This window comes from Clinocottus analis, unplaced genomic scaffold (genome assembly GCF_023055335.1).
Source record: "Clinocottus analis isolate CAN_PGR_092001 unplaced genomic scaffold, fCliAna1.0.p SCAF_3, whole genome shotgun sequence".
NCBI classification, from domain to species: domain Eukaryota; kingdom Metazoa; phylum Chordata; class Actinopteri; order Perciformes; family Cottidae; genus Clinocottus; species Clinocottus analis.
Window position 1 is genome coordinate 16,103,481 of NW_027176042.1, and position 27,125 is coordinate 16,130,605.

Genomic DNA, 27,125 nt, shown 5'->3' on the forward strand with positions numbered 1-27,125 from the left:
AACAGATAGAACTGGTACATCTTGAATGTATAACAATGATTTTATTCTCCAAGTCACAGCTTGTTTTGGGGCATAATGCTGGTAATTAACACTGCAGAGGTTGTAACAAGCTGCATTTCCTCAGTGACGGAAGATGTTACTGCAGAACATATTGCATGTATTTGTTTCCTCGCTGCTTATTCTTGTTCTCCCTCAGTCTCTGCCATTGAGCTCCTCCAGAGTCCATAACTGGAGCTGCGAGGCCTCTCTCTGGGCAGAAAGTTTTTTGGAGTTCTGTACAATGAAGGTTTCAACTCTTCGTTCCTCTTCTTCATCAGGGCAAGAGCTGGTGTCATATAATCCGGGTCAAAGCCCTGCAAAAAATTCAATAAATTGATTCAACGATTCAAGTTATTCTACGTGAGAAACATCTCTGTGAGAAATACATGTGTTTATGCAGTATCTCTTCCTCTATCCCAGAAGAAACAACGTATCCGCACACTTACACCAGCCTTAAACCTGGGCACTGGGACTCGGTCATTATCCGGGTTGTGTACGCTCAGCTCCATCATGGACTGGCTCAGTTCTGATACGGCAGCCTTTGATCCTTTCCGGAGCAGTCCTGAAGTGCTCTGATGAGGCTGAATCTTCTTCATAATGTCACTCAGAGAGCTGAAGCTCTCAGACTGTGGCATCCTCAGGATTAAAGGTTTCTGTGAGGAGTGACATTTCTTAAATTTCTTTCTCAAGTTTAACAAAAGTGTTTTGACATAAAAGGAGTTACTTACTCTAGAAGATGGTGTGTTCTCCACTTTGGAGCTTGTTTCTTTTACGCTGCTCTCTTTTTCCAAAACGGCTTCTGCCCTTAATTGCTCTCTTTTTTGAGAAGACGAAAGTATAAACATATCGGACGTTGGTTCTGTTGCTTTATCATGAATAAGTCTTGCTGTTTTTTGTTCATCTAAATTGTTGCTGTTCTCAATGGAAAGTTGCCTGGGAATGGCTTTATGTATTATGTGTTCCCTCCTGCAGCAGAAAAAAAGTATATTTTAGATGAAATATTAACCTTCATTATTATGTTATTATTATGTGTTTCATTTATCTTTTGGGTCTTACATTTTCATTCTTTCTTGAGTTTTCGGGTCTGTTAGCCAGGGCTGTGCGTTGCTATGATGATTCCTGGGAACAAAGCTGCATTTCTTGTTAGCAGATAAAGACAAGAGCCAATACTCTTAATCAGTATTATGACAGAATTGGCTGTAACAAGACTCACTTGAAAGTTGGAGATTTATATGGCACATTGTTTGTGACTGGAGAGGTGTTTTCATAAACCCTGTCACATACAAAGAGAGGGAAATGTAAAAAAAAAAGAAGAAAAAAAAGACTCACACCATGGAGCACACAATATTACAATTATGCTGTGCTACATGGCGCAAATTCCTCAAAGAATGATATCAAACATGAAATATGTTTCAATATTTTGTTGCAAGTTTCATTACCAGGTAAGTTATAGAAGAAATATAACAAACACATCCTGTATTGCATACATTGTGTGTGCGTTATGTTTGCATAAATGTAAAAAAAAAACAACCTCAAAATCAAGATAATCCGAGTACCTTTTCTTTTCAACAAATTGGTTTCTATTGTTATTGAAACCTTCCACAATGGGTGTGTTTTTTATGAACAGCATTTGGCTCTGCAGTGGTATTTCCTTGGCCATGATTTCCTCATGCTGATCAAGAGGACTTTCAGGGAAGCAGCGGTTTCTCTGGATAACACCCATAGCTTCCCAGTCCAGGAGGTAATCAGCAGGTGGGGATGGAGGGTTGAACATCTCAGGCTCCAAATGGTGAAGTCTTTTAAACCCATGATCTGAGTGCTCTTTCAGCTGATGAGGCACATTGACATGAGTACCTGCAAAGCTCCATGTGTCTGGGATGGCAAGCGAAGAAGCAAAAAGGATCCTGAACTCCCTATCAAATGATTCAACAACTGGGCCACTTAGAACGGTGATCAGCTGCCGGTGCAGGTGGGTGTCCGTCCATGTGAGGCTGCAGAGTGCAAAGACGACGTGTTACAACACTCTTAAGTGTGTGCGGTACAAAAGAAATGAGCGAAAAGAAAAGACTGCTCACCTGTAGCTGCCATGAATCACTGTCTCTAAATCCACCAGAAGGAAATTGTCTTTCATATCCCCGACCACCGTTCTCCCCGTCCTTGAACAGAAGGTTTTCCCTCCAAGAACACGGACCCGCATGTTCTGTCAAAACATAAGTTGAAAATATAAAAACTTGAGAGCACTGGAACTTGGAGATAATCCATGATGTCATAGACAAAGTTCGTATTTATTAGTCTATGTTATATTATGCTAGGGGCTTTGAGCTAAATTCTAGCATTAGCACTCCAACATTGCAGTAACAATGCAACCATCCTGATGTATTTTTAGATTTCAGTTTAAATGTAATGTACCATGTTCACTTTCTTATTTTATTGTGTTAGCATGTGTCACAGTCTCATGAAATGTTCCTCCAGAGCCACTGTAGGGCTAAGTAGGCCTAAGCCCCTCCCACTTCCTGGTTTCCAATTAGTCTGGGCCACTATATATATATATATATATATATATATATATATATATATATATATATATATATATATATATATATATATATATATATATATATATATATATATATATGTATATATATATGTATATATATATATATATATAAGCCAGCCATAAGCCACCTGTTTCTCTCGTCGACTCCCAGGCTTCTGCAGGTGTGGACTTAAGTGTCCTAAATTGAGGCATGTTTGCTGTGGGTTTTATTCTGTTTTCTTACTCTAAGTCCAGCTCCAGAGATTCCCATTTCCTCGTAGAGCTTTCTGCATGGGGGTTGTGCAGCGAGCAGGCTGGAGACATTGACTGCTGTTGTTTTGTTTGAGTCAGCAATTTTCTTATATTTATGATTTTGTTTTACTTAATTTTGGTTTGTGCTACTAGGCTTCCTTTTGCACTGTTTGATGTGAGTTAGTTTATTCCGTTTTTAATTGTGACTCTGTATCCAAGTATTTTACATATATACTTGTTTTGTTTGTTTTAACTGTTTAGATGTGTTGGACGTCCTGTATTTTAATTTCCTGTTTAAGTCTTTCGAATATCATATCCTTAGCGGTAATCCTTGGTCTCTTTAAGCCATCCACTGCCACATGGATCCTTTTAAACTGCAAGCTCTTTAGTGGTTTTGATCTAGGTGCAGTACAAAGTATAGTTTGAAGCCGATCAGGGCCTCGTCGCTGCCTGTGGTCACACATGCGAACAGGAGCTGCTGTAGTATAGTTGCAGGTATTTAGTCATAAACCAAAGTATCCAACCTGATGATGCTGGTAGGTGAAATGTTGTTACTATTCATCCTGAGAGCATCAATCTGTCTGCTGAATTTACTTCAGATCAATTCAATAATGGTTGGGACATTTCATCGAAGTCACTCGGGTTCATACTCTGAGCCTCACGGATCTTTATCAAATTTCATGGCACCCTATCAAATGTGCTGGAAAGATCCATCAAAACTGCCATCCCTAGAGCCACATCCCTAGCATGGCTTGGACTGGTGCATCAGGTTGTTGTAGTCAAGGCATATCAGTGAAATCAATATCATATAATAAACATAACAAGTAATTTCCCTAATTGTAATGTGCTGCATCAATTATTCCTATACAAGTGGTCAACACGTGCTTAAGACATTGTGAAGGGGTTTACAATATAAAATGTCAGTACCCTCTAATTTAAAAGCTTTTGAGTGTCTTGGCTAAATGAGACTCCAAAATGACATCATCAGGCTGACTTCTACAGTCTTGTTGCTGCACTCATGCAACTGAGGTGTAGTTGTTGACACCTTCATCTTAAGTTTAAGGATTGCGTTCACACTTAAAAAAAATAATGAATGTGTTATTCATTTATAAAGATTAAGTGTCATGAATGTGTTTTTCACAATTTATTAAATTTTTATTTGCTGCAATAATCCAGTGGAAAAATCTAATTGGAATTTTGTCAAAATGTCTTTGCCAAACTAAATTACGTAGTTGGCTTGCAAAAATACATCATCCCTGCAACACCATATCCATTTCATGGATTTGGTTCATGAAAATGAAATGTTTTCATTCTGTTCCAACAGCAGATACAACATTTCAACACTGGAAAGAAACACTAGCAACCAAGAATGCTGTGCAACCAGTTTAACTGAGACGTTAAAAATAACAAGTTGCATTCCTACGGTACGCATGCCAAAGTAAAGGACGCTTCGCAAGACAAGAGTACATTTGCTGTGTGTAAAAGTTTTAATAACTCTGAGGCCTATATTGAGATATAATCTTGTTTGGAAGAATCCCACAACACCTTATGCTGCGCTTCTAAACTGATGGTGTTTGGTTTTGGTGAAACAAAGTCTCTGGTTTATTTATTGCCATGTCCAACATAAACAGCAGATAGTTGCTATAGGTGTTGGTGTGTGTTTTGCAGAAGGTGACTCACCGGATGCCTGAGCCTGTTGAGCGTGAAGTTCTCTTGAATGGACCTTTGGTTCAGTATAATGTAGACGGGGACACCCCGTGAAGCAGCATTGTGTAAATCACCAATAATTGCACCATCTGTCAATCTGTCTGTTGCAATGGCAATTACCTGGGTAACACACAAAATGTCACCCAGCATGTAATTGTCAAGATTATTCAGAAAGTGGCTGAGATAAACAGGACATGTTTTTTTTTTGTTTTTTTTTTACAAGAAAATAGTGTTTGGCAATGAAATAAGTGATGAGGATTTTACAGGAGTAAAAGGAGTTAAACGCAGATTACATAAAATGGCTATTTATTGATGTCTTATCCTTTTAAGCAGAATTTTTCTATTATAGCTGTTGCAGATTACTTAATATCTGATTACTCAATATACCACTGAAAAGTTTAGACTGAAGCAGTGCTTTGCATAATTTAGTTTATATAAGAAATATCTAAAACTAAACTCACCAATTCAACATAGTGGAGCAAAAACTACAACATTTACCTCTCAATTGTGGTGGTTTGAAAGTATTAAGTGTGAAACGTGTTGATAAGTAAAATACCAGTTATTCGAGTTAGCACTGATGACCTTCACCTCGACCCTTATGAAGAAATGTGGTGTGTTGATCCAGATAAAACAATATTTGCATACTTGGCCAGCCTTTTGCAAGTGCTGTCTGACGATCTGTCTGACTGGAGGTTCTCCATCAGCGGGAGGGCTGGTGTGGACTGTAGCGCTTCCCTTTGCCACGCAGGGGCCTTTTTCAGGCCAGCCCAGGTCCAGGTCCGGGGCTGGTGTGTCTGATTGGGAAGGGAAGTAGGTGGAACAGACGTCCTCCATCTCTGAGCTGCGTTCCTCTCCATTCTCTTGACTTTGCACCTGTTGCGCGTTAAAGCGATAGTCCTGAGACCAGCTGGATATCTGGCTGACCTCCTCAGAAGACAGGAAGCAGCCAGAGCGCTCGATGCCGACGGAGCTGTAGAAGGCCTCTGGTCCTGCATTTAGGAGTCTCTCCACTGCTTGACGCTCCTTCTCACAATGGAGGAACTCCGGGGAGTACTCATTCACCGGCAGGAACACTGCATTCTCATCAAGGCTCTGTTCTTGTGAGTTGGACATCGCTGCAGTGCGGTGTGTCTCTGGGATTAAGTGATAGCTGTCAAAGTCTTCACGACTGACTCCTGTTGTGGACGAACACAGGCCAGCATATGTCACCCTTCTTTGTTGTGAAAGGGATTTTTTTCATCCCTCTGGTAAAAGGTGACAATATGTCCTTGTTGGCAAGAGCTGCCCAGAACACATCATATTTTGCTGTTTATGTTGCAGACAATGGTTTGCAAGCCTCTTTAGTGTTCACAAGTTCAGTCCTGAACACATTTTATGTCCTGCACCAGCCTTGTCCCCCGCCTCAAGTTGACATAAGAAGAAATATAGATGAATAGAAGTGATCAGTGTTTTGAAAAATGTAAATTTGCTTCAACACACAAAAAGCAACTGAATTTGAAACTCACCTCCAAGACGGCATGTCTCTTCTCTCAGGCTCGCGTATTATGCTTCTCATAAACGGAGCTGTAGATGTCAATGTGTTCCCTCCCCGGCATGTCATCTCACGACTCCTTTACCTTCCACTCCTTCTTACTGACATTGTTCTCAGATTACTGAAATTCTTTGCAGCTGACAGATCACTTGCCTCTGACACAAACTTACAATCCTACTGTGCCTCTCTCTGATCTTTACAGCTGCAGTATTTCAAAAAAATCATCTTTGATATTCTGGTTCTAGGTCATACCCTTCTTAAAAGTGTAGGAATAATTCTCATGTCTAAGAGGCTGCTATTTACCTCACAGTTTACCTTTTGGACTGGTCCAGCCTGACAGGTAGGTTTGTTGTGAAACACGTAACACTGTATCTGACTTAACAAGTAAAGGTGTCTCTTTTTAAAGTAAAGGAGTTTCTATTTTTTCTTTCTTTGGAGATTGTAAAAAAGAAAAACACTCAGTTTCTTATCAGATCATTCTCTATCCGGTATAAAGATTATGCAAGCATACTTTAATAAAGGATACAATGAGTGTCAAAAATTATGATCAATTAAAATCCTGAAGATGGCACACCCTTTTTACAACCATGGTGCTGTATTAAAAGGATTGCACCTGCACTGTGTTACACAGAAAGCACGTATTAGGCAACAAAACGGGTTTCACACAGAGTACTCTTTAGTAAAGTTTACGTCAACAATCATTGTATCACTTTTTTTAATAAGTAAACAGATAACGGTAATGTACAAAAACTAAAATACATAATCACAATCATACATAAATCACAAGTTATGCATTCATATTTAAATTTCTATAAAAATCCTTCAAGTAACATTAATATGCTTTGGATCTAACAGCATGACTAAGTTTTTATTTTTTTTTCGTTGTGCATACATGTCTCCCAGACACAGACGCCACCATGATGACATATGCACACAAACTATGTGGCACGGTAGAGTGATATCCAGTCAGAAAGAATAGAGAACTGTTTTATTTTAAGGACATTTTTTCCTTCTGTCACCTTATTTCTTCCAATGCACTGTGTATTAACTGGAACGTGAGTGAAGGGCATAACTCTCTTATTTAGACATTTTTCCGACCGTTACGGTTTTGGCTCACTGCTTTTTGCGTAGGTGGACGTAAAGGAGTCCACTGAACAGAAGGAGCGGGACACACAGCCACGCCAGGATGAAACAATAGCCAAAGCGTCCTTTGCTTAGATCTCTGGATTCACTTAAAATCTCCTTTCTGTGGAAGGTGAAAATGAGGCAAGCAGCAAAGGTTGTCAACCCTGCAAGAGTAAAAAGTTTCCGTTAGTCATGCATTTTCACGATATGGAACTATATTATTGAGGATGTTGCTTTTTATATTTATTGACAACATTTTATGTGGTTTATTGAATAAGACTTTAAACACCTGCAAAGGCTTGACAGAGGCCTGTGAAGTAGAAGAGTCCTCCTTTGGTCATGGTGAACAGCTGACAGAGGAAAACCAGAAAGGAGATGGAGGAGAAGACCACAGAGAGGACCATGAGGGCCTGGACAGACTGCAGCCAGTCTGAGAGTCAGAGAAGAAGTGTTGGACACTGACTCATAAGCAAAACCACAAGTAATGCTACATCCATTCATGCGCGAATACACACGGACCAATATTTCTCAAATTTACCACTTTCATTGGTAGCAGCACACAACCAGGTATTTGTGGCATTATCGTGGAAACAGTTGTACCAGAGGTCTGTGATTTCTACATCGTCCCATATCCACCAGGACTGCAGAAAGAATGACACAGTGCACAAACACATCAGACAATATAGTGCATTTTAATGTTGTGTAATATACATTTGCATCAAAGAGGGATTGACAGTGACGTCTACTGTAAGAAGAGAGAAAACATGAGTTTCTGTCTCACCTTCTGCAGGGTGGCAATGAAGAGCATGGCCAAGGTGACCAGATGCATCATGGTCATGAATATCAGCAAGACCATGGCTGCTTGGGGATGAGGGAACAATCTGGTTTCCTGCATACAATTCATTTGTGTTAATATTGGCGGTTTCACATTGAGCCAAACAGCTCTGCAGTCAAAGAAGCGTCATTATTTCTGCAGGCAGTGGCCTGAAACAGTGGACTCTTTCTGTCTGTCTCTCTGGCCCTCGGGGAAACTCTGAGCACTTTCATCATGCATCTCGACATCTGCACTGACAATCTCTGCATTTATAAGGCCACAATCATGCCAGACAGAACCTCAGCTCCCTGTGACCGTTGCAACAACCATGCAGTTGGAAAATAATGACTATTACATTACACTTCAGGTTCAATATGAAATACCTACAAACGTATTGCCTTTTCCTAATATTTTTAAACACATGCCCCAACAATCCACAAAAAAGACAGATATTAAGAAAAGGCATTGACACCCAAAAGGCAACCACTCTGAATAAGAGTGACAAATGACTCATTCCTTTTATTCACTTTTTCCATCACATATTTTTTTGAGGACACAAGAAGGAGAAGTTACATTATTAAGTAAGACTTGTTCCTTTTTTGTTTCAGTTCCGTATTATGAATAACTACTAAAATAAAATAATTAACGCGGAACACAAAAATAAATTGGGATTGTACGTAGAGTACAATAAGGACTTTTCCTAAAACATGAATACGGTTTTGTGTGGTGTAATTCTACATTATAGGTGGCATAATTAGAAAGGGCATAATACGAGAGAGAGAGAGAGAGAGAGAGAGAGAGAGAGAGAGAGAGAGAGAGAGAGAGAGAGAGAGAGAGAGAGAGAGCTGCCTGGTTTCACAAATGAATGCATCTACTTTCCAATGCATGTGCCAAATGTAGACGTTTTCCTTTTCCTAAATGACCTTCCCTCAACTGTACGGTCCACTTAAAGGAGTGGGCATTCTTAGCTTGCACATGTTTTCCTTTCCCATCCAGCTCTCTCCATCGAGGCAAACCACTGTTGCTATTAGATTGTGGCCAACTCAGGGAGGCATGTGTTTGATTACTACATCTGGCTTAAGTAACAGTTTGAGGTAACCGGCACAGAATGAACGGAATGAACAGAATGTCAAGCACTGTGAAAGAACACAAAGGCATCTGTGTGAATGTTCAAACAATATCATTATGCACTGTTGTTGTTAGCATCTGATCATATTTGGGTGTGGCCTTCATCTTATTAGGCAATAGCTATAAACTAAGAGGTTTGTGAAAATCTAGCAATAACGTGTCTGTTTAACAAAACCAAGATTAATTTCTTACCCTTCAGCTTCAGTCTGTATACCCTTCAGAGATCGTCTTTGATTTGTCTTTTCCCAGTTGTTGTTATCCTCCCTCTGTTCTTTTTCTGTCCTCAGGACGTTTGAGCTCCACAACTCTAAGAGAAGAGTACAGAAGAGGAATGTTGAGTCAGATTTAGGAGGAGTTCTCAACACCCATTTCCTCTAAAATTTCCCTGCCCTCCCCCTTAAATTCGTAGTCTGGACCAACTCAACACCAAAAAAAAACATTCCTCTAGGCCTGCATAAACATAGAACAATTCCCCAAAAGCTGTACTGCTGATGCCCATCCTGCATTAAAGTTTGGAACAAAGTATGATGAGGTAATGTATTCCTGAATGCATAAGCGACTCGAGCAAAGGACAACTATATCACACATTTTAAACTGTAACAGATGTGTGAGCTGGCAATTTTTACATCATGTAAAGACACACTTTTGTGAGAGAACTGCACATGTACTCATAGCGTTCATCCAGCTGTGCCGCTTGGCAGTAAGACTGCAGCAGTTTTTCCATAGTGAGGTGATTGAAAGGCAGGAAGTAAGGGCTGATTAGTGCCCACTTTGGACTGTAAATGTGCAGGAAATCTCAGACCACCCAAGACAACACACAGCAATTAATCCTAAATGTAAAAAGGAGGAAATGTATCTGACCAATAATCTCCCAGCTGGTTATATTTTAATGCTGCTTGTTCTTCATATTGATTGCACTTAGATACATTTAGTCAGTGTAGTAGTAATATTTCTTGAATTAATCAAAAAGCAGTGGTGGACAAAGTTTTCAGATCTTTTACTTTAGTAAACATATACATTACCACATTGTGGCATTTCCCATTAGAAGGAACAGCATTAAAAATGTTACTCAGGTAAATACGTGTAATTATGCACTTGAAATAAAAGTAGCAGGAAAAAATGGCCACTGAGTAAAATACAATTTATAATATGTATTATGGGATATTATGAATTTTGCATAAATGGGTAAGCAGCATTTTATTGTTGTAACCATTAAAGTGTGACTTAAACATTATAATCAGTTAAATAAACAGTATGTTTGGTAGGTACATGTGTTAAAACAATGCATGCATAATCACAAGTTTTGCACGTTAAATCTTTATTTAATGGTCAACCTCGTTGATGTCCTCATTATACACCCAGGGTCCAACTTAAAAGGTTGTTGCTGATGGGGTTTCAAAATCTCAATTGCAGGTGAATATATTGAAGACCATGTTTGCCAGTAAAAGAAAAATTATGAGATAGAAAGTGGGAATTATGAGACAAGATAAGTCATGATTCTATTTCATAATTATGACTTTTTTTATCTCATATTTTTTCTCTTTTACTGTTGAAAATTGGCTTCCATAAGAAGAGCTGTAGAAGAGCTGTTTTTTTTTTAAAGTTTATACCTCACATCTAGAAAAGAACTTGGCCAAAGCATTACATTTCACCACTGTCATTGGAGGTATCAAACAATTTGACTGACTACTCAGCTTTATGAAACGCTGTCTCACAGGGCAGAAACTGAGGTTTACCAGTGAATTTAAACTCTTCACAACGATAACGATCCCACAAGACTCCTTCAATGACCCACGGACAACACAGTATCATAGGGTTTTACAAGTACTGTATAATGTACTAACAGAACCTCGCACCAGGACTTATTCCAACCCCAGACTTTGACATGTTGACTGTACATTAATTCAACCTCAGCTCACGTCACGTGTCCACTCTCCATCTCACGTTTTGACGTGAACGATTCCAGTATTTATCCCCAAAGCGTGCCGGAGTAACGTTTGCGTGAGCTCGTTACTGTTTGTTATGGACCACTGGGTTCGACGGGAAGAGACGCGAACGTTTACGTCGCGAGCGAGGCTGCGCGAGGGCTGTTGTTCGGTTTATAACGGACTTTTTTTTTTTTTAAACGACAAAATAATGAATGCTGACAAGTTATTATAAACGACGGTCGACGGTTGTTTCGCATCGCAGGACAAATGGATCACCCAGAGGTAACGTTGTACGTTGTCTTTGTGACGTAAGTTTATTTCACGAGCTAAAGCCCAAACTGTTCAAACTTACGATAACGTTGGAGAGCTTGGGATGCAGTCCAACTAAAGCCTTAACATGACGTCACAGTTAAAAAAAAATCCTCACGCAACAATACCATCGGTTTGCTCTAGTTTATGTTTACACTATAGTGAATATTCTGGCTGCTCTTTTCCATCAAATGGAAATGCAACAGCCTTGTGCATCAGGTAACACATATGTTTCTACCAATTGTCATTATGATATAGTTTGTATCTTTCTTTTTTTTGTTAAATACAGATGTATAATAAGTGAGCTCGAAGGGGTGAACGTGAACACGCAAAATATAGTATGATCAGCTTTTGTTTTGTATTATTTGTCAGTTATTCCAAGTTTCAGACCTCCACAAATAATCAAGGAAGAGGCTGTTCATGTCATTGCCAGTTGTCTTTGCAGGGAGAGAGACAGCTGCTCCCAAAAATGTGCAAACAACTTCCACAGCCAAGAGCCAAGTGTCACTTATCTCACTCTCGTTCAGAGCGGGGCAGCTTTTATTTATGAAGATTATTTGGAGAAACTTATTCTTATAAGAGAAATTGAAGATGCTACAAAAACATAAAATTTGCACCGTGACATAAAAATAAATACATCTTTTAACAATAATATCCTATCAACGCAGTAAAATTACATAATGTCAACATCATTATATTGAGAGAGATGTAGGTCAGTTTCTCCTCCCACAAGTCAGATAGCAATGTAGGTATAGAGACATTAAGCCCTTTCTAAGTATGAGATAAGGTGGGCTGTCTGTGACCATATCCATTTGTCACCTAAATCATCCCCAGGAGGCACTGGAGCAGATCGCCACATGGTTCAGTGAGGAAGGACTCGCTCCTGACTCCCCTCAGGAGGCTCAGCTGTGTTTGCTATGGAGTGCCCTACAGCGCACAAGAAGCCGTCTTCACAGTGCGACATGGGACTTGGACACCCAGCGCTCGCACCACTCAGCAGAGATGGCAGAGGTAAGTTATCATTGAATCACTACAGGCAACACCATTATGTCAAGAAGAGAAAGAGCACCTGAATGTCTGTGTCCGCCTTCTGTCTCGTCTGGAAGGTACGCAAGTCCTTGGAGCAGATCCGAATCTTTACAGAGCACAAAGACGTTTTGACTCAGGAGATACAAGATGAAAACGATCAGCTCAAGGTCCAGCTGGGACGTCTAATATCCATTCAAGGTTGCACATTTTTTAACTGTACATTACCTACAATTGAGAATTGGACAACAGCAAGAGCAGTAATGACATCATTAAAATTTCTGGATTGTTATCTGCACTGTGACAAAGTTAGTCTCTAAAATTGTTTGTATTTTATTCCCTAATAGTTTAATAGTATTTATTTTGAGAATAATGTGCAGATATTTTGTCTCTCCACTTATCCTTTTTTAAGGTATCATTTGTTTCAGCAACGAAAGTTGTGTTAGCTGGTCTATCTTGTTGGACAATTTGATAAGACATGTCATTCCTGTAGTTGGTGGAGGTAGAGGTGGAGCGGTTAGCCAAATGTACATTTTATAAACCAACAGTCATAGTGCGTGAGGATGGTGCAGCAAGAAATAACATTACATTTCATTTAGCTGACACTTTTACCCAAACTGACTTACAATAAGCATTCAACAAACTCAGAACAACAAGAATCAAGAAAGTACAATTTCTTCAAGAAAGCAAAACTACAAAGTGCTATAAGTAAGTGCCATTTGAGTGCGACTAAAGTTCTACTTTATTTATTTAAGGTATAGTCGAAAAAGATGTGTTTTTAGTTTGCGACGGAAGATGTAGAGCTTTCTGCTGTCCTGATGTCAGTGTGGAGCTTATTCCACCATTTAGGAGCAAGGACAGCAAACAGTCTTGACTTTGTTGAGCGTTTAGCTCGCAGTGACTGAGCTACGATAAGACACAAATGCAATAGGGCAGGCAGGAGCAGCTCAAGGGATATGTTTACTGGCCTGAATAGAGAGTCTTAACAGATGTAACGTTGTGAAAGCTGACGTGAACCGACTGTATTCTGAAGCCAAGGCCTCAGAACTCCCCCAATCCACATTTTCACATACTAAAGTATTATATATCTTACTCTGTCATTATTCTCTGTTGTGATAGATTCCCAGATAAGTGAGGTGGCTAAGATGCTGTACCAGCAGGGTCTCACCGAGTTGATTCCCAGCAGCCCCAGTGAGCAGGTGGCCTACCTCTTGGTAGAAAGAGCCTCCCTCCTAGAGTCGGGTGAGGATCTTCACAATCTGACGGGTGATGGAAACACAGCTGGCCTGCTGGGGACTGGAGCCCAGGCATTGAACAGCAATGCAGACCAGGTTAGAGGAAGATTGTTGTCTTCTTCAATGGGCATGCTGTACACATACAATTTGACCTGAGGGCAAAATACGTATTTCATGATTCTGTGATCTAATGTTGTTCCACAGTCATGCCACAAGGGAGCACCACATCACGGCCAGAGTCCATGGAAGAGACTCTTTGGACTCCATAAATCTTCACAGAACAAAAATACCTGTATTCCTGTATGTCTGTTTATCTACAGTAATATTTCTGCATCCAATACTAACAAACCCTAAAAACTGCACTCAGCTCAGTTGCAAAATCACGGAGAATCAGCCACAGTGATTTTATTTTGTGTATTCCAATGTGCACGCTTGAGTACGAGGTTATTTTTTAGCATGTTTTCCATTAAACATGTCGGTTCGGCAGCATCCACATTAACTGCAACATCTTGTTTTGTTCCAGTGTCATTAAGCTATGTTGCCAGCTCAAGCTAGGGAACTTTGCATGGCAGAAGAAATTCAAGATGCTACATCACTGATGCCTCTTGATTCAGTGCACTTCTCAAGGTCTCTTGTCTGTTTTTACTTGCATTTATGAACATTTCTTTTGTGTATTAATCGTTTCTCTTCATTGTAGGGCAATCACTCCAATCATGCTGTTTCCCTCTCTCTTTAGATTGAGGCCAGGCATTCTGCTGGCAGAGCAAGCAGCGTTGAGAAGGAACGTTCTCGTCTGGAGCGGGACCTGGAGGAGGGCTCCCGCCGTCTGGCCATGGCTCACAATGAGATCCGGCGTTTCACTGATGAGCTGGAGTCTGCTCATTTGACCCAAAGAGCTTATGGTGAGGGATATTCATCAGCTGCTAATTCATGCTTTTCACCACTGCTAGAAAAGAAAACATCACAAACTGGTAGCAGAATCCTTTATATCTATTGTATATTACTTGCATTCAGAAGTCATTTTACCATCATACAATATCCAAACAGACTGTGAACTTAAACTGAAGTTACCACCAACTCCCACTGCTCAAAACTGAGGAGGAAACTCTGCCAGACACTTTGAGTTTATTCTCATGTCTGTGCTTCTTAGAGCCTGAGCTGCAGGCAGCACAGCAGGAGGTAGATGAACTCAGGCAGGAAGTACAAAAACTGAAGAAATATGGTAAGAATTATTTTTCATGTGTATTCTTTAGACTTGCCAGATGTTATTGAGCTTATATTGGGTGTAAAGGGCAGACACGCTACAAGCTACAATCCACCACACAGCTCAGATTAATCTATTTTGTATATTTACTTATCCACACAGGCTGTTGATTATTCCAGCATGCACTGGATGAAAGGCGAGGAACACGCAGGACATGTCACCAGTCTATTACACAGTCACACTCGTATTCCCACTGCTAAGACAATTTACAGTTTCAATTTCACTTAACCTGCAGGGGCCACATGTATAAACTATGTGTACAAACACAACATATGCATATTCCTTTTCCCTACTCATAAACTAATATATATATATATATATATATATATATATATATATATATATATATATATATATATATATATATATATATATATATATATATATATATATATATATGTGTGTGTGTGTGTGTGTGTGTGTGTGTGTGTGTGTGTGTGTGTGTGTGTGTGTGTGTGTAGGATGTAAGTAGTTTAGTCTATTTGTGGAAATCAGATAGACAGAGTCGGGCGTACTTACATATAGATCTGACAAAAAGGGAATGTGCATATTCCTGCGTGTTTTAGTCTTGAAGCTACACAGTTCTTGCATCTAGACACAGTCTAGTCTGAAGGTTGTGGCAGGAAACCCACACATACAGGGGGTGCATGTGCAAACGCCACACAGAAACCTGACTGAGCCACCTTGTTGCAGTAGATCTGAGACTTACTACAATATCTACCTTTTTGCTAAATCCTATAAAAAAAAAGTGCCCCCCAAAAAACCCTAACTAAATTATTAATGTCTGTATTTTCTAGTTAAAATACTCACAATTGACCAGCATTTCACAGACAAGAATGCCTGATAACAGTGAAATTATGAACATGAACATGTATTATTTATAATCAGATGAGTGCAACGTCTAACTTTGCTTCAAAAGAAATAGTGGAACTGCGAAAGGCCAAAGAGCTGAACGATCGCCTGGACCTTGAGATCAGAGCCATGAGGAGCAGGGTACGCACCCTTGATGCTGAGAAAAACTCTCTGCAGCAGATGGTAAGATAGTGGCTGGAATAAGGTACTTTATCACTAAACATTATGCTGGGATATCAAGAATGACAGTTTTTTGCAGCAAAAACATTTGACTTTCCGGAAGAGAATAAGCAAATATTTATACTTCCAATAGGAACCACACACTTCACGCTCATTGATGCTCTTAGCTGGTAGGTCCTTATTGATTATATGAGGCTGTGAGAAGGTCCTAATTTTGCCCTCATTTGTGCACACTAAGGCAATTATTGGGGCCCATCTTAAAATTAGTGGTCAAGCATACTTTTAGTAGTGTGTGTGTGTGTGTGTGTTTTGCATGTTGTGAAGCTCGCTTACAATTAAGCCTGAACAAAGTGCATAGGTAAGTGCTGTTTCCTTTTTCTACAGTATAATGTTTACCTGAACGCTTGTGGCAATAATCTAGATAATAACAAAGCAATTAACTGATAGTTTTACATTTGCATTCATTCGGTTAACTGAGACTTGTGTTTGTATAGCACAGCATCTATTTAATGTGTATGTAGTAGAAACACAGATCAATGGTGATTGACTATTACACACAAGTCTTATAACGTTATTGCAGTTTAAAACTCGTTAATTAATGAATTAATTTTGATAATTGAATAATCTTCTTTCAAGCAAAAAAATAACCAAAATTCACAGGCTGCAGCTTCTTAGATGTAAAGATTTGTTTATTTTCAGTTTTGTTAACAATACAGTAAACTAAGCACATTTAGGTATGAAGATAACAGGCATTATAAATGACCAAATGAATATTTTAATCTAACCTTTTGGCAGTAGCTTCCGCAGCCCACTAGGTGCTGCGCGGAGGCCCACCAGTGGATCCAGTGGTTGAGAATAGCTGTTATCGACAGCAGATGAATGAGTGAGGGCAATGAGTTGCAGCCCTACTGTAGCCCTACTGTACTGTATGTGCGTCTCAGGTGGAGCTGCTGCAGGAGAAGGTGGAGCAGCTGGAGTCGGTTTTGCGAGTGCGGCCGCAGCTCAACACGCAGCAGATTCATGCCAACGGGGCCACAGAGCTGGCCGAAGTAAGCCTCGTTGATTAACTGTGAAAACAAACAGCTGTTTTAGATGTTTAAGAGCCACAGTATACTCTGTTCAAACTACTTTGAGATAGTATTAGATCATTTATTTATGCCTAATTAGCCTAAAATTATTTAATATTTTCACTTTCCAAAACAAAATGTATGTTATTTGTATTAGCCTAACGTGCAGCCCTTTGGCTTTGTTGACTTTCTGCCCTTAATTGTATCGTGAACATGAACAGACATTTGTAACTACGTGTTTCTGTGTAATGTTCTCAGGTGGTGTCTCTGCAGAGGGAGGTGGTGCGGCTGGAGTCAGCGCAGCAGCAGCAGCAGCGGCAGAAGCATCAGCAGCAGCAGCAGCAGCAGCAGCAGCAGCAGCAGCAGCAGCAGCACCAGCAGCAGCAGCAGCAGCAGCAGCAGCAGCAGCAGCAGCAGCAGCAGCTCCTCGCCGTGCAGCATCAAACCAGCCTGGTTAATGAGTTAGCTGCTGTCAGTTTCACAGGACAAATTCCTGAGCATTTCATCATAAGATTACTCTTGCTTTAACTGTTATTATTATTACTGCACAATGTTTATTGTTTTATTCTATGTCTGTGTTCATTAATATGCACCTTTCACTGAGTCAAAGTTCAACAAATGTTTAACCTACTTTTCAAATAAACACTTCTGATTCCGACGGCTAACATCAAATCAAACAGACAAAAAGTAGATGTTTTGCCAAGCAGCAAAAGTTACACTTAATTTGGTAAAAAGTGCATGGATCCCTCTGAAAAGAAGTCCAGTTTTTACTGAACAAGCTTGTTAGTCTTATTTTGACCCAGTGCCGGGTCCATTGCTATCAACACGTGTGACTCATGAAATTAAGTTTGAGTTAATACACTGCTAAATGTTGATCTTGTTATGTCTCCAGTCCCATGCAACTGAATTGCTTCAGAGCAATGAGATCTGCAGAGATTTACAAAATAAACTCAGCGCTCAGTCGTCATGCCGTTTGGAGACCCACTCAGAAGTGAGTGACTCACAATATCAACAATTATTGATAATTACATTAAAGACTATTGAATAAACCAATACTTTTCTTATTTTTTTAAAAAAAAGAAATGGACTACATTTCCTTTTACATGATTTCAAAACCTTCTCGTATCCTTTCAGGTACATTCCCTCTGGCAGCAGCTGGACACTTCCCATTGTGACCTGAGTAACCTCAAAGCTACCATCTTCAACACAGAAAACAACGTCCAGGATCAAAAGTAGGAGATTCTACCTCCACGCACCACGTAGCAGCTCCTGTATGTGCATGCTAACTCAATGTTGCTGTAACACATGGGCTAGTGAAGGTTTGTGTGTGTTTGAAGGCTCTGGGAGGAAAATGAGCAACATTTTGAAAACACTCACTGTCAGCTGAAAGATGATAAAGAGCCACAGAGACAACTACAGGTGCTGCAAAACAAAGAAATCACACTGCGTGAGGTAATTTATATATTTTGACTATCTGGTCACGTATAATCATTTCCATTCATTGTGCTACTGTGGGACAGCACTACAGGGCAGAAATTATTGCCAACCACTTGATAAGCGAAGGAAAAGCTGTAAATTGATATCAATGTTCCAGCTTGAGTTGCTGCTTTACTACATACGTTGTACATGCACGGTAACGGTTCATTCGATGCCACTGCTGATGTCTGTACTTTGGACCACAGGAGTGTCCTGATTCTCAAGAAGAAGCAGTGAAGACTCTTTTGGCCACCCAAGATGAGTGTGAGACACTCAAGAAGGAGATCTGTGAAACCCTGAAATGCCTCGACAAAGAGCGAAGGTAAAGACCGTGAGCTGAAAAACACAATTTAAAGCTTGACGAGACTGACATTTTTAATTTATCCACTAACATTTGTACGTGTGAACAAACAACGATTTTTCTTTAACCTGCACAGGACATTGAAAACGTTGACACTGGTGACAACATATGACTATGTCCCTTCATAGTACAATATAATAATATATGTTAGGCTTTCTTTTGCCACAGTTGAACCGTCATTTCATAAAATACAAACAAGTTATGTGTTGCTTTGGTCCATCTTCTTACAGTAAATACCATGAAATGAAGGAAAAGCACAAGGCCAAACTGTGTCGAGCCAAACAGAAATGTGGTGAGGAAACAACATGGCGCAATGAGAAGATAAAGAATCTAGAGCGGCAGCTGTCTTTGTGTTCCCATTCGCTATCAAAGGTAAAACCTGTAGCTTTGTCCGACTTTCCACTAATGAAACCCAGGTGTTTCAGGTGGGGCAACTGAATTTCAGCAGTATGTTCTGACAATGTTATTTTCTTAAAAGCGTCTTGTTTCAAATTCAAGGAATCACTATTTGTTTCATATTTTAGTTGTTTAGTTTGTTTTCTCATAATGGATTCCAATGCCAGTATTTAGTCCCACCTTTGTGAACATGAGCGTTTTTGTTCTGGAGAAAATGACTCCAGCCTTTTTTCTTCTTCTGTGTGTTCATGCTGTGTATTGATTCTGGGACCATGGCAACAGGCTGTCATGGAATATGATAAACGATTGCAGCGCTGAAAAAAGGACTTAGGAAATGCTGAGTCATGGTGTAATGCTTGGATTGACTCACTCTCTAGACATTTAGAAATGAATGACATCTAAAGTTGGATGTTGAATTGAAGGAAATTCAAACTGTTTTTTCTCTTGTAGCAAAAAGAGCTCACCATAAGTATAACTGTGGAAAATGAGAAGCTACTTGTTGAGAGGAGAAGGCTACTACAACAGCTAAATGAGGAGGAGCACGACAAGAAAGACAGTAATCTAACAGCCTCTTTGTCCAAATGCAGGTACTTAACTCACACCATCACCACTTAACTGTAGGACTCCAAAGAGTCCACACATTATGTTCAAAGAATCACGGCTCAGTTACCAAATGTGTGTTCACTGACAAAGAAGAGACGTTTGTTTCGATGTCAAGGGTGGATTTTCTAGAGATGGAAAACAAGAAGCTGGGAACCAAAATACTCCAGCTGTCCAATCAGCTCGCTGTCCTGGAACGCACCCTGCAACACAGGCAATGGCTCCACCTGGCTGAGGTACGAGGCACGGCTAGGTCTCCTCCATGTTTATTCATAGCCGAAATGGAAGCGACTCTTGAGGATGTGTATTTATTTATACAGAGCAGTGCTTTCAGTTTCCCATAATAACATGCTCACAGTGATAACGCAAACATTTTGGTTAATGTTCAGCAGGTGTCTTGGTTACCATGTTCAGCAATGTAGTTTGGTGTGTTAGCATGATTATTTATTTGTAGACAAATGGGAGAAAAGACCTGAAATACATTAAAAGTGGTTGATACGGCCAGGCACTGATGGGTGAGGGTAATCAAAGTATTTATTTTAGTAGTTGCCAACTTTATTTTTTCTTTATTTTTCTTTTTCTTTTGCAAACCTCTGGAAATGTCTACAATCATAAATGAGCCTTAAATTACAAAAGGTTCAGAAACCCTGATTTACTGTATATTATTTACTGTGGTCATTGTAAGACAACCTTTTTTGTATTTTTAGGAACTGAAGAAAACATCTAATTGTATGCAGGTTTTTAAATCCCTTGCTGTGCAAACTTCAAGGTAAGTCTGATCCCTAAGCAAAACCTGTTTGCTCGCTCACTAAAATACCATTAAATTAACTTTGATTGCGTCCCTAGTGTGATGTTGCCTGAGATGTCTGAAATCCACGGGTTATTTGACAAAAGTCAGAGAAAGCAGACCAGCGTGACTTCCCCCCATCACTGCTTCATCTCTGGGCCTCGATCAGCAGAGATGGGCTACCTGAATCTGACCTCCGCTCAGAGACACTCGGACCCCTCGTCTCCCCCGGCGGCCCTCAGCAACTCAGACAGTACGTGTCCCTGAGATTTACACTGCACCGCAAGAGTCTTATCCGCAACGTGAATATACTGTACAGAAATTTATAAATAAAAAGTAAATTCCCATTTATCTGTCTTTCTCTCACCATTTGGTTTAATCTGACAACAGCTCTCATGTAAAAAAAAATATTCTCATGAAAAATGAATTAACATCCTGTAACTGTTCAAAATATAGACTTCAAAACCTGACCTGACCAACATTTATAGTGCAGGACATTCAGAACGCACACAAACATCTTGAGGTTGATCTTTACACATTCAATTCAGTTTATTTTGTATCGCCCAGAATCACAAATTTACCTCAGAGGGCTTTACAATCTGTACACATATGACATCCCTGTCCCGGGACCTCACATCGGATCAGGAAAAACTCCCCCAAAGAACAGAAAAAAACCTTTCACAGGGAAAAAAGGGAAGACACCTACAGGAGAGCAACAGAGGAGGATTCCTCTCCCCGGAACAATAGATATGTGTACAGAAGGAACAACGTAACAGAGTTACAGCACATTCAATGAATATGACAGAAATGAGTCATACAATTAGTAGGCATTTCCCACGATCAAAAGGAGGCAGTACTGGCTGCAGACACAACCGCGATCCATGGAAACATGAGAAGGTTTCCTTGGCACAAATGAAAACGAGCCGTTTTGCACGTCACTCCGGCAGCGGTGGAGAAACCACAGTGCATACCGAAGCAGCTGCTCGTTCTAAACTTGACTGCAGAGCAAGAGGCCGGCATTTCAACTATAAACAGTCATTTGACAAGTTGGCCTTTCGGTATGTTAAACACATTAAGACATCTGAAGAGACGGTTGCTACATCCCAATGTATTTCTAGTCAACATGATATTTTCTAAATTAGTGTTTGCAGATAAATCAGTTGTATGTTACAGCTACTTGTAAGTAATAGCTTCACACTTTAACTCCATGTCAAACTTCCATGCGTAAACAATTCAAAAAAAGCAGTATATCTGGGACAACGTGCTTTGAGATATTATATTTCTTCTTAAAATGTTAATTTTATTACCAGATTTTTGACGTAATCCCAACCTGCTTAAAATGCCACTTGGAAGAATGCCACTATATGAAACATCTGCTTAAAAAGTTAATGTAACTTTGCAAGGTATATTCACGATAGGCTGATACCGTTGGGTGACAATTACTGAGGCATTAAAGTTATTATCATTTAAAGAGATGAGGAAGTGTGTTTAAAAAAACTAAACCTCTTCTAGTTTCTCATCCACAGGACCAATCTAATAAATTTAAACTGCCAAAGTACTGTAACACCCTTGAGAGAAGATACGCGACCGAGTACATTTTTTAAAAAGATTGTTATGTTTGAATAATTAGGTGAGCTGCTCAACATGACTAAGCGATTATAACGTTTCACTAAATCACTAGTGAAATTTAGAGGATTTCACTCCAAGTACTACAGCTGTAACTGCAGAGACTGTGTGAATCCAGCACACAGTCTATCACTGTGTGATCAATATTGGAGTCTCAAGCTGTGAAACAGTAACCAGGAGTCCTGAGATCTCATTGGCCCTCAGACTCATCTGAAAGCACATTAGATGACACACGCTGAAGGAGACGATCATTTACAATACTTGTACCTCATGGTGTGACCAGGACTCAGGTCAAAGTAGGTCATTTTTCTATTTCTAAACCGAAAAACACAATTTTTTGGACTGAAAATGCTTGCAAAGTGGCCATTGCTTGTGTTTATTGTGATTAGTATTGCAGATTTGAATGCTTAAGGTCTTAATCTTTCTAAATCGGCGCAGTATTACTCTGCGGCATAATGGGAAGGCATACCATTTTAAAAACTTGGGGAACGATCATGGAGTCATGTTTTGCTCAGACTCTTGACTTTTGATCATATTCATGCAGAAAATAAGTAAAATACAAAGATTTTGTTTGAATTGGCAAGGAGTTGCAAATGTTTTAGAGATCAAGGTCAATAGGGTCTGGTATTCATATAAAGGTCATATGAGCTGTAGAACACCTGCGGTTCCCTAATTAGGGGACCCTATAGTGTTTATTAGGTTTTAACTACTTTATAATATACTTAATAAATAGGCTATACTACATTCCCTGAGAGTACAAAAAGAGCAAAGGAGCTAAATGTTTCTCAAACCATTTACTAACTATAGGAACCAATTTTGCACTTTACTTCTAAAACACACTAACGTGTGCGAAGTGTTTCATAATATTTTGGTGCCCACAGTACTCGTGTGACCAGTATGTCTCTCTTGTAGCTGATACTGGTGTCCCAGCAGTACTCCGGTGAGAGCACCTTGCTCGGCTTGTGAAGCCACAAGTACTTGTTGAGATGGCTCTCATCGTGCCACAGGGCCTCCACATTATTCTGTTTATCCTCCTCGATGCTCTGATAGCAGGTCTCAGTCAATGCTTTCACACTCTTCCAGGAGCCTCCAAAGATGGCAGCATGGTAGTAGAAATCTCCAGTTTCCATGTACGCCTTGGACTTTGGGTTGCGGTCGTAGGTAAACCACTTCTGTGGAAGGTGGTAGTAGTGGGCGTGGAGCAGAGCCACAGACTCTCCCAGAGCCTCCGAGCCAAATCTTCCAGTAAACACCTGATCCACATCGAAGCAAAAGACATGCGTGCAGTGGTGGCGAATATCCGACTCGATGATATCCGATATTGTTTTCATTCGCATCATGGAGATGTCCTGCCATCTGGAGTTCTTCTCCACTTTGATAACCTTGATGCTTCGCTGAGCAGTGAGCTTGATGTCTGGCACTTTCTCGGGCACATCCGTAAACACGTAATACGTCACGGGCAAACCCAACATGAAGTGATGCTCTGATGAGTTCAGGAAGATCCGGAGGTAAACATCCAGGTACCTGCGGGGGTCAGGGGAGACAAGGACAACCTCACGTTTACATCTTAGCAACGGCAATTAAACAGAGTAGCGGTTGGCAAACCAGGAATTATTTACATACAGGTGTTGCTCCTATGTAGGAGAAAACGTTGAACGGTATGATTTCTGTGGTCTAGGATTTAGATATGGTAATAAACTCATGACAGATATAGTGTCTGCGATCTGTTTTTTTTGTAAATGCTGCGATTTTAAGAAATGTATGTTGGAAACTGATTTATTGCACGCGTCCAAACAAAACAATCAGCAACCGTGATGGCCTTTTTTTTTGATAGGCAACGGGGTCATGACAGAATCAATGTGAAAACAAACCTGCCCACAGCAAACACGGTTAGAGCCACAGAGGATCCTTCCTTCTTGTGCATCTGGTCGTAAAGGTCAGGGTCAAACATTCCTTCCCAGATGATGGGAGCTTTCCAAGATGTACATGTTTGTACGTCAGGTCTGGACCTAATATAAAAAAAAGAGTTGTCAAAAAATGAACAGAAGGTATTTCTTGTGCTTTCAGTGGGGAGTAAACTGTGGCTTCATGACGTGTGCAGCCAAAAGGTAAGTTTATGGTCTTACAAAAGGTCCAGGCTGCTGTCCACAATATTGTCAAGAACCAACATCTTTGCGCTTTCCAAAGAGCATTTATCCATCGGCAGTACGCCAAGTAAAAGTCTGATATCAAAAACAAAAAATATAATCAAAATGTTGATAATATTGTGTTGGCATGAAGACTTTTGAATTGATATAGTACCGTGTATCTATCTAGTGTGTCTCTTGAGTTTAAATACAGACTCACCTCAAAGATGGAACGAAGTAGAAAACACACAGCACGATAGGAACGCCGAGCAGAAATGTCAAAACACCCTTCATCTTCTGAACATATCTACAGGAAGAAAGACATATTAAAAGCTGAATCTTAATTATTATTATTATTTTTTAAAAGGCAAAACTGTGTGTCACAATAGCCTCAACAATAACATTGATTTTTAAAGATTACAAATGTAAGATGTTAGATACCCCATGGTTGAAACACTCTGCCGTCCAAGCTCAGTAGACCATGAATTCTCTTGATAAAGACAGTGAAGGCAGCAGGAAGTTCACAGATGAGAGGAAAGAGAAGGTGGGTGTTAAACCTTTTCAAAATGACTATACGCAAGGCCGTTGCTTCGAAGCTGCCCACATGAATATGGCCGCACTATCCTTTGACATTTTAAGATATTGGTTATGATAACAGAGTTTCAATGCCAAAGTTATTTTTTGAGACTATATTCATTTAGGCTGCTTGTGTTGAAGGTTTGACTTTTATATTGTAGAATATAAAGATATAAATAATAATAATAACATATTCTATAACATATATATATATATATATATATATATATATATATATATATATATATATATATATATATAAAACACACATTATGTGTGTGTATATATATATATATATATATATATATATATATATATATATATATATATATATATATATATATATATATATGTATATATAGATAGATAGATAGATAGATAGATAGATAGATAGATAGATACTCAGATGAAACTGAACACGTAAAAGTTAAATATATTGTCCACCGAAAATTTTTCACAAAATACTAAAGTGTTATTACCTTACATGTGAGTCGTATACATCCATAAATCGTCCGAAAATATGTATTATCTTTAGGGAAACATGTAACATAACGGAAGTATATCTTCGAGTCAAGCGGTCCCCAAGCACCTGACTCCACAGAAGGACGAACGAGGAACACTATTTGATAAATTATCAAGGTCTGAAATATGTTTTGTTTGTTTAACCACGGCTGGATACATCTGTCTGTGACGCATGCAGGTAAATGGAACTGCACTTGCATCGCGCTTTTCTTGTCGTCCGACCACTAAAAGTGCTGAACACTACTCAAGATTTACGCGTGCCATTCACAACTGGCAGTGGCTAATGTGCTAACATTCATACACATGCATGCATACAGCTTAGGGTTAAGTGTCTTGCCCAACGACACAACGAGGTGTGCCAGCGTCCGAACTCTCTGATTCAAGAACGACCCTGCTCACTGCTGAGCCACAGTCAAGATGCTCCCCCACAAAGTAAAAAACAAATGCCTTTTCTGAAGAGCAAAAGGTCCAACTAGGAGACAGAAGAAGAGCCGACGACTTCCAATAGAAAGAAAGCTGCATTAAAAAAAAGACAACATCCGGAGTCCTCCTTAAATAACTGTTACTGCTCCGGATTCACACGCGCCAAGCCCGCATGCGCGCGTAATGGTGAGTTGTACTTTTAGTCCACTTACTATTTGTTTTCGTGGCATGCCTTATCATTTTATGTGGTTATATTTATCCCCCGCACCTTGAAGGACGGTATGTAAAAATATTGTCTGACACGAAACCGGGGCTGTTGCTCAAAAAGGTCGCGACCAGCCTCCCTGTGAGCTCCACGAGGAACGTTACACGAGTGGTCGCGTCAAAGCGCACTTTCTATTGCGGAGGTTTAGGGAGTGTCCCAGCTGCCCTTGAGGGAAGAGAGAAGGATGTATCGTAACAAGATGAAAAGGAAACGGTCAGATTGGTAAATGAAATAAGGTAATCCAGTTTAAAACAACAGCGTTACATTTTAAACCCAGAGGATAATAGAATGTCAACACACCTGAGATGCCACTCTGTGTCGAGGGACGACATGAAATGTGTGAGGAAAGGAGGACAGACAGGAGGACAGACACTCTTCTCGTCAGATTAATAAACTGCGCGAGTGAACGGTTCCGTTTTTGTTTTTTTTGCTCGTACACGAACCGTGAACACACGACTCTGATTTTCCACACCCACAATCTAAACACGCCCATTGTGTGTATTTTTCTTTTATTGTGTCATACACTTGTGAGCATGCAGCATGTATTTGCTTTGTGTAAGAAAGTATGAACACTGAACCTGCCAGAATAAAGTCCTGACCTTGTTGTTGGCACAGCGGGCCTGCTCCAACAGCCCGTGTGCAAAGTCCTGGATCCTGAGTGCAAGGCTTGTTTTAGGGTTTGCTAAAACATTGTGGCTTTACTTTACTTTAAGCTGTCAGTAGTTTCACAAAAGAGACATCTCCCCTTTAAGCATCTGACATAGTTTCATTTTATATAACTGCCTAAGGCACAAAAGTGAAAAATCATCCAACATTATAAAAACAAATTCACACATGTATCTGACATCAGAACTTTTCTTTCTGCTTTCGTACCGCTTTAATCCTTTTTATGACCTTAAAGGGCCCGACCCGATTGGAAAACACTGGACTAAACAGAACTAGCTCCACCTTAAGCAGCTCCAACAGTAAAATGC

The 27,125-nt window shown here is 39.9% G+C and overlaps 4 protein-coding genes across 7 annotated transcripts; 1 reads left to right on the forward strand and 3 right to left on the reverse strand.

Moving 5' to 3' along the window:
• Nucleotides 1-52: 52 nt before the first annotated feature.
• Nucleotides 53-6,085, reverse strand: fam83e (family with sequence similarity 83 member E). The gene is made up of 10 exons (XM_068594754.1): nucleotides 6,040-6,085; nucleotides 5,180-5,709; nucleotides 4,508-4,654; nucleotides 2,115-2,239; nucleotides 1,596-2,030; nucleotides 1,253-1,312; nucleotides 1,096-1,170; nucleotides 768-1,005; nucleotides 486-692; nucleotides 53-353 (listed from the first exon to the last, which is right to left on the reverse strand). The coding sequence occupies exons 2-10, from the start codon at nucleotides 5,645-5,647 to the stop codon at nucleotides 177-179; spliced, it is 1,932 nt and encodes a 643-aa protein (XP_068450855.1). The 5' UTR covers nucleotides 5,648-5,709; nucleotides 6,040-6,085; the 3' UTR covers nucleotides 53-176.
• A 545-nt stretch (nucleotides 6,086-6,630) lies between these two features.
• Nucleotides 6,631-11,155, reverse strand: emp3a (epithelial membrane protein 3a (MAM blood group)). Of its 3 annotated transcripts, none has more exons than XM_068594750.1 (6): nucleotides 11,052-11,155; nucleotides 9,325-9,439; nucleotides 7,972-8,079; nucleotides 7,729-7,831; nucleotides 7,480-7,620; nucleotides 6,631-7,354 (listed from the first exon to the last, which is right to left on the reverse strand). In XM_068594750.1, the coding sequence occupies exons 3-6, from the start codon at nucleotides 8,044-8,046 to the stop codon at nucleotides 7,179-7,181; spliced, it is 495 nt and encodes a 164-aa protein (XP_068450851.1). In that variant the 5' UTR covers nucleotides 8,047-8,079; nucleotides 9,325-9,439; nucleotides 11,052-11,155; the 3' UTR covers nucleotides 6,631-7,178. The 3 variants fall into 3 exon arrangements, with proteins under 3 accessions (XP_068450851.1, XP_068450852.1, XP_068450850.1); XM_068594751.1 differs by having other exon boundaries at nucleotides 11,042-11,068; XM_068594749.1 differs by lacking the exon at nucleotides 11,052-11,155 and having other exon boundaries at nucleotides 9,325-9,491.
• On the forward strand, nucleotides 11,059-20,924 carry si:dkey-264d12.5 (coiled-coil domain-containing protein 30). Its single transcript, XM_068594753.1, has 19 exons — nucleotides 11,059-11,342; nucleotides 12,204-12,380; nucleotides 12,476-12,596; nucleotides 13,515-13,726; nucleotides 13,835-13,930; nucleotides 14,367-14,532; nucleotides 14,781-14,852; nucleotides 15,814-15,929; nucleotides 16,868-16,975; nucleotides 17,252-17,464; nucleotides 17,886-17,984; nucleotides 18,128-18,225; nucleotides 18,331-18,445; nucleotides 18,676-18,791; nucleotides 19,061-19,202; nucleotides 19,677-19,813; nucleotides 19,945-20,062; nucleotides 20,534-20,595; nucleotides 20,673-20,924. Exons 1-19 carry the CDS (start codon nucleotides 11,328-11,330, stop codon nucleotides 20,878-20,880), a joined length of 2,391 nt encoding a protein of 796 aa, XP_068450854.1. The 5' UTR covers nucleotides 11,059-11,327; the 3' UTR covers nucleotides 20,881-20,924.
• Nucleotides 20,925-23,078: 2,154 nt separating this feature from the next.
• Nucleotides 23,079-26,167, reverse strand: LOC137796674 (alpha-1,3-galactosyltransferase 2-like). Of its 2 annotated transcripts, XM_068594745.1 has the most exons (6): nucleotides 26,099-26,167; nucleotides 24,807-24,855; nucleotides 24,586-24,672; nucleotides 24,366-24,461; nucleotides 24,111-24,248; nucleotides 23,079-23,763 (listed from the first exon to the last, which is right to left on the reverse strand). In XM_068594745.1, the coding sequence occupies exons 1-6, from the start codon at nucleotides 26,124-26,126 to the stop codon at nucleotides 23,079-23,081; spliced, it is 1,083 nt and encodes a 360-aa protein (XP_068450846.1). In that variant the 5' UTR covers nucleotides 26,127-26,167. The 2 variants fall into 2 exon arrangements, with proteins under 2 accessions (XP_068450846.1, XP_068450847.1); XM_068594746.1 differs by lacking the exon at nucleotides 26,099-26,167 and having other exon boundaries at nucleotides 24,807-24,879.
• Between the last annotated feature and the right edge of the window lie 958 nt (nucleotides 26,168-27,125).

Bases quoted from the DNA above. Each gene is read 5' to 3' on its own strand.
- fam83e (XM_068594754.1), bottom strand. From the start codon at position 5,647: ATGTCCAACTCACAAGAACAGAGCCTTGATGAGAATGCAGTGTTCCTG. The intron at 1,006-1,095 runs GTAAGACCCAAA...TTTCTGCTGCAG, and splicing joins ACTCAAGAAAGAATGAAAAT to GAGGGAACACATAATACATA. The intron at 354-485 runs GTAAGTGTGCGG...AATTTTTTGCAG, and splicing joins TGCCCAGGTTTAAGGCTGGT to GGCTTTGACCCGGATTATAT.
- emp3a (XM_068594750.1), bottom strand. From the start codon at position 8,046: ATGGTCTTGCTGATATTCATGACCATGATGCATCTGGTCACCTTGGCC. The intron at 7,621-7,728 runs GTAAATTTGAGA...TCTGACTCTCAG, and splicing joins TGCTGCTACCAATGAAAGTG to ACTGGCTGCAGTCTGTCCAG. The intron at 7,355-7,479 runs GTGTTTAAAGTC...TTACTCTTGCAG, and splicing joins CCTCTGTCAAGCCTTTGCAG to GGTTGACAACCTTTGCTGCT.
- si:dkey-264d12.5 (XM_068594753.1), top strand. The intron at 13,727-13,834 runs GTTAGAGGAAGA...GTTGTTCCACAG, and splicing joins TGAACAGCAATGCAGACCAG to TCATGCCACAAGGGAGCACC. The intron at 17,465-17,885 runs GTCAGTTTCACA...TTATGTCTCCAG, and splicing joins TGGTTAATGAGTTAGCTGCT to TCCCATGCAACTGAATTGCT.
- LOC137796674 (XM_068594745.1), bottom strand. From the start codon at position 26,126: ATGATAAGGCATGCCACGAAAACAAATA. The intron at 24,856-26,098 runs GTAAGTGGACTA...GTCTTTATCAAG, and splicing joins GCATGCCACGAAAACAAATA to AGAATTCATGGTCTACTGAG. The intron at 24,673-24,806 runs GTATCTAACATC...TTCTTCCTGTAG, and splicing joins CAGAGTGTTTCAACCATGGG to ATATGTTCAGAAGATGAAGG.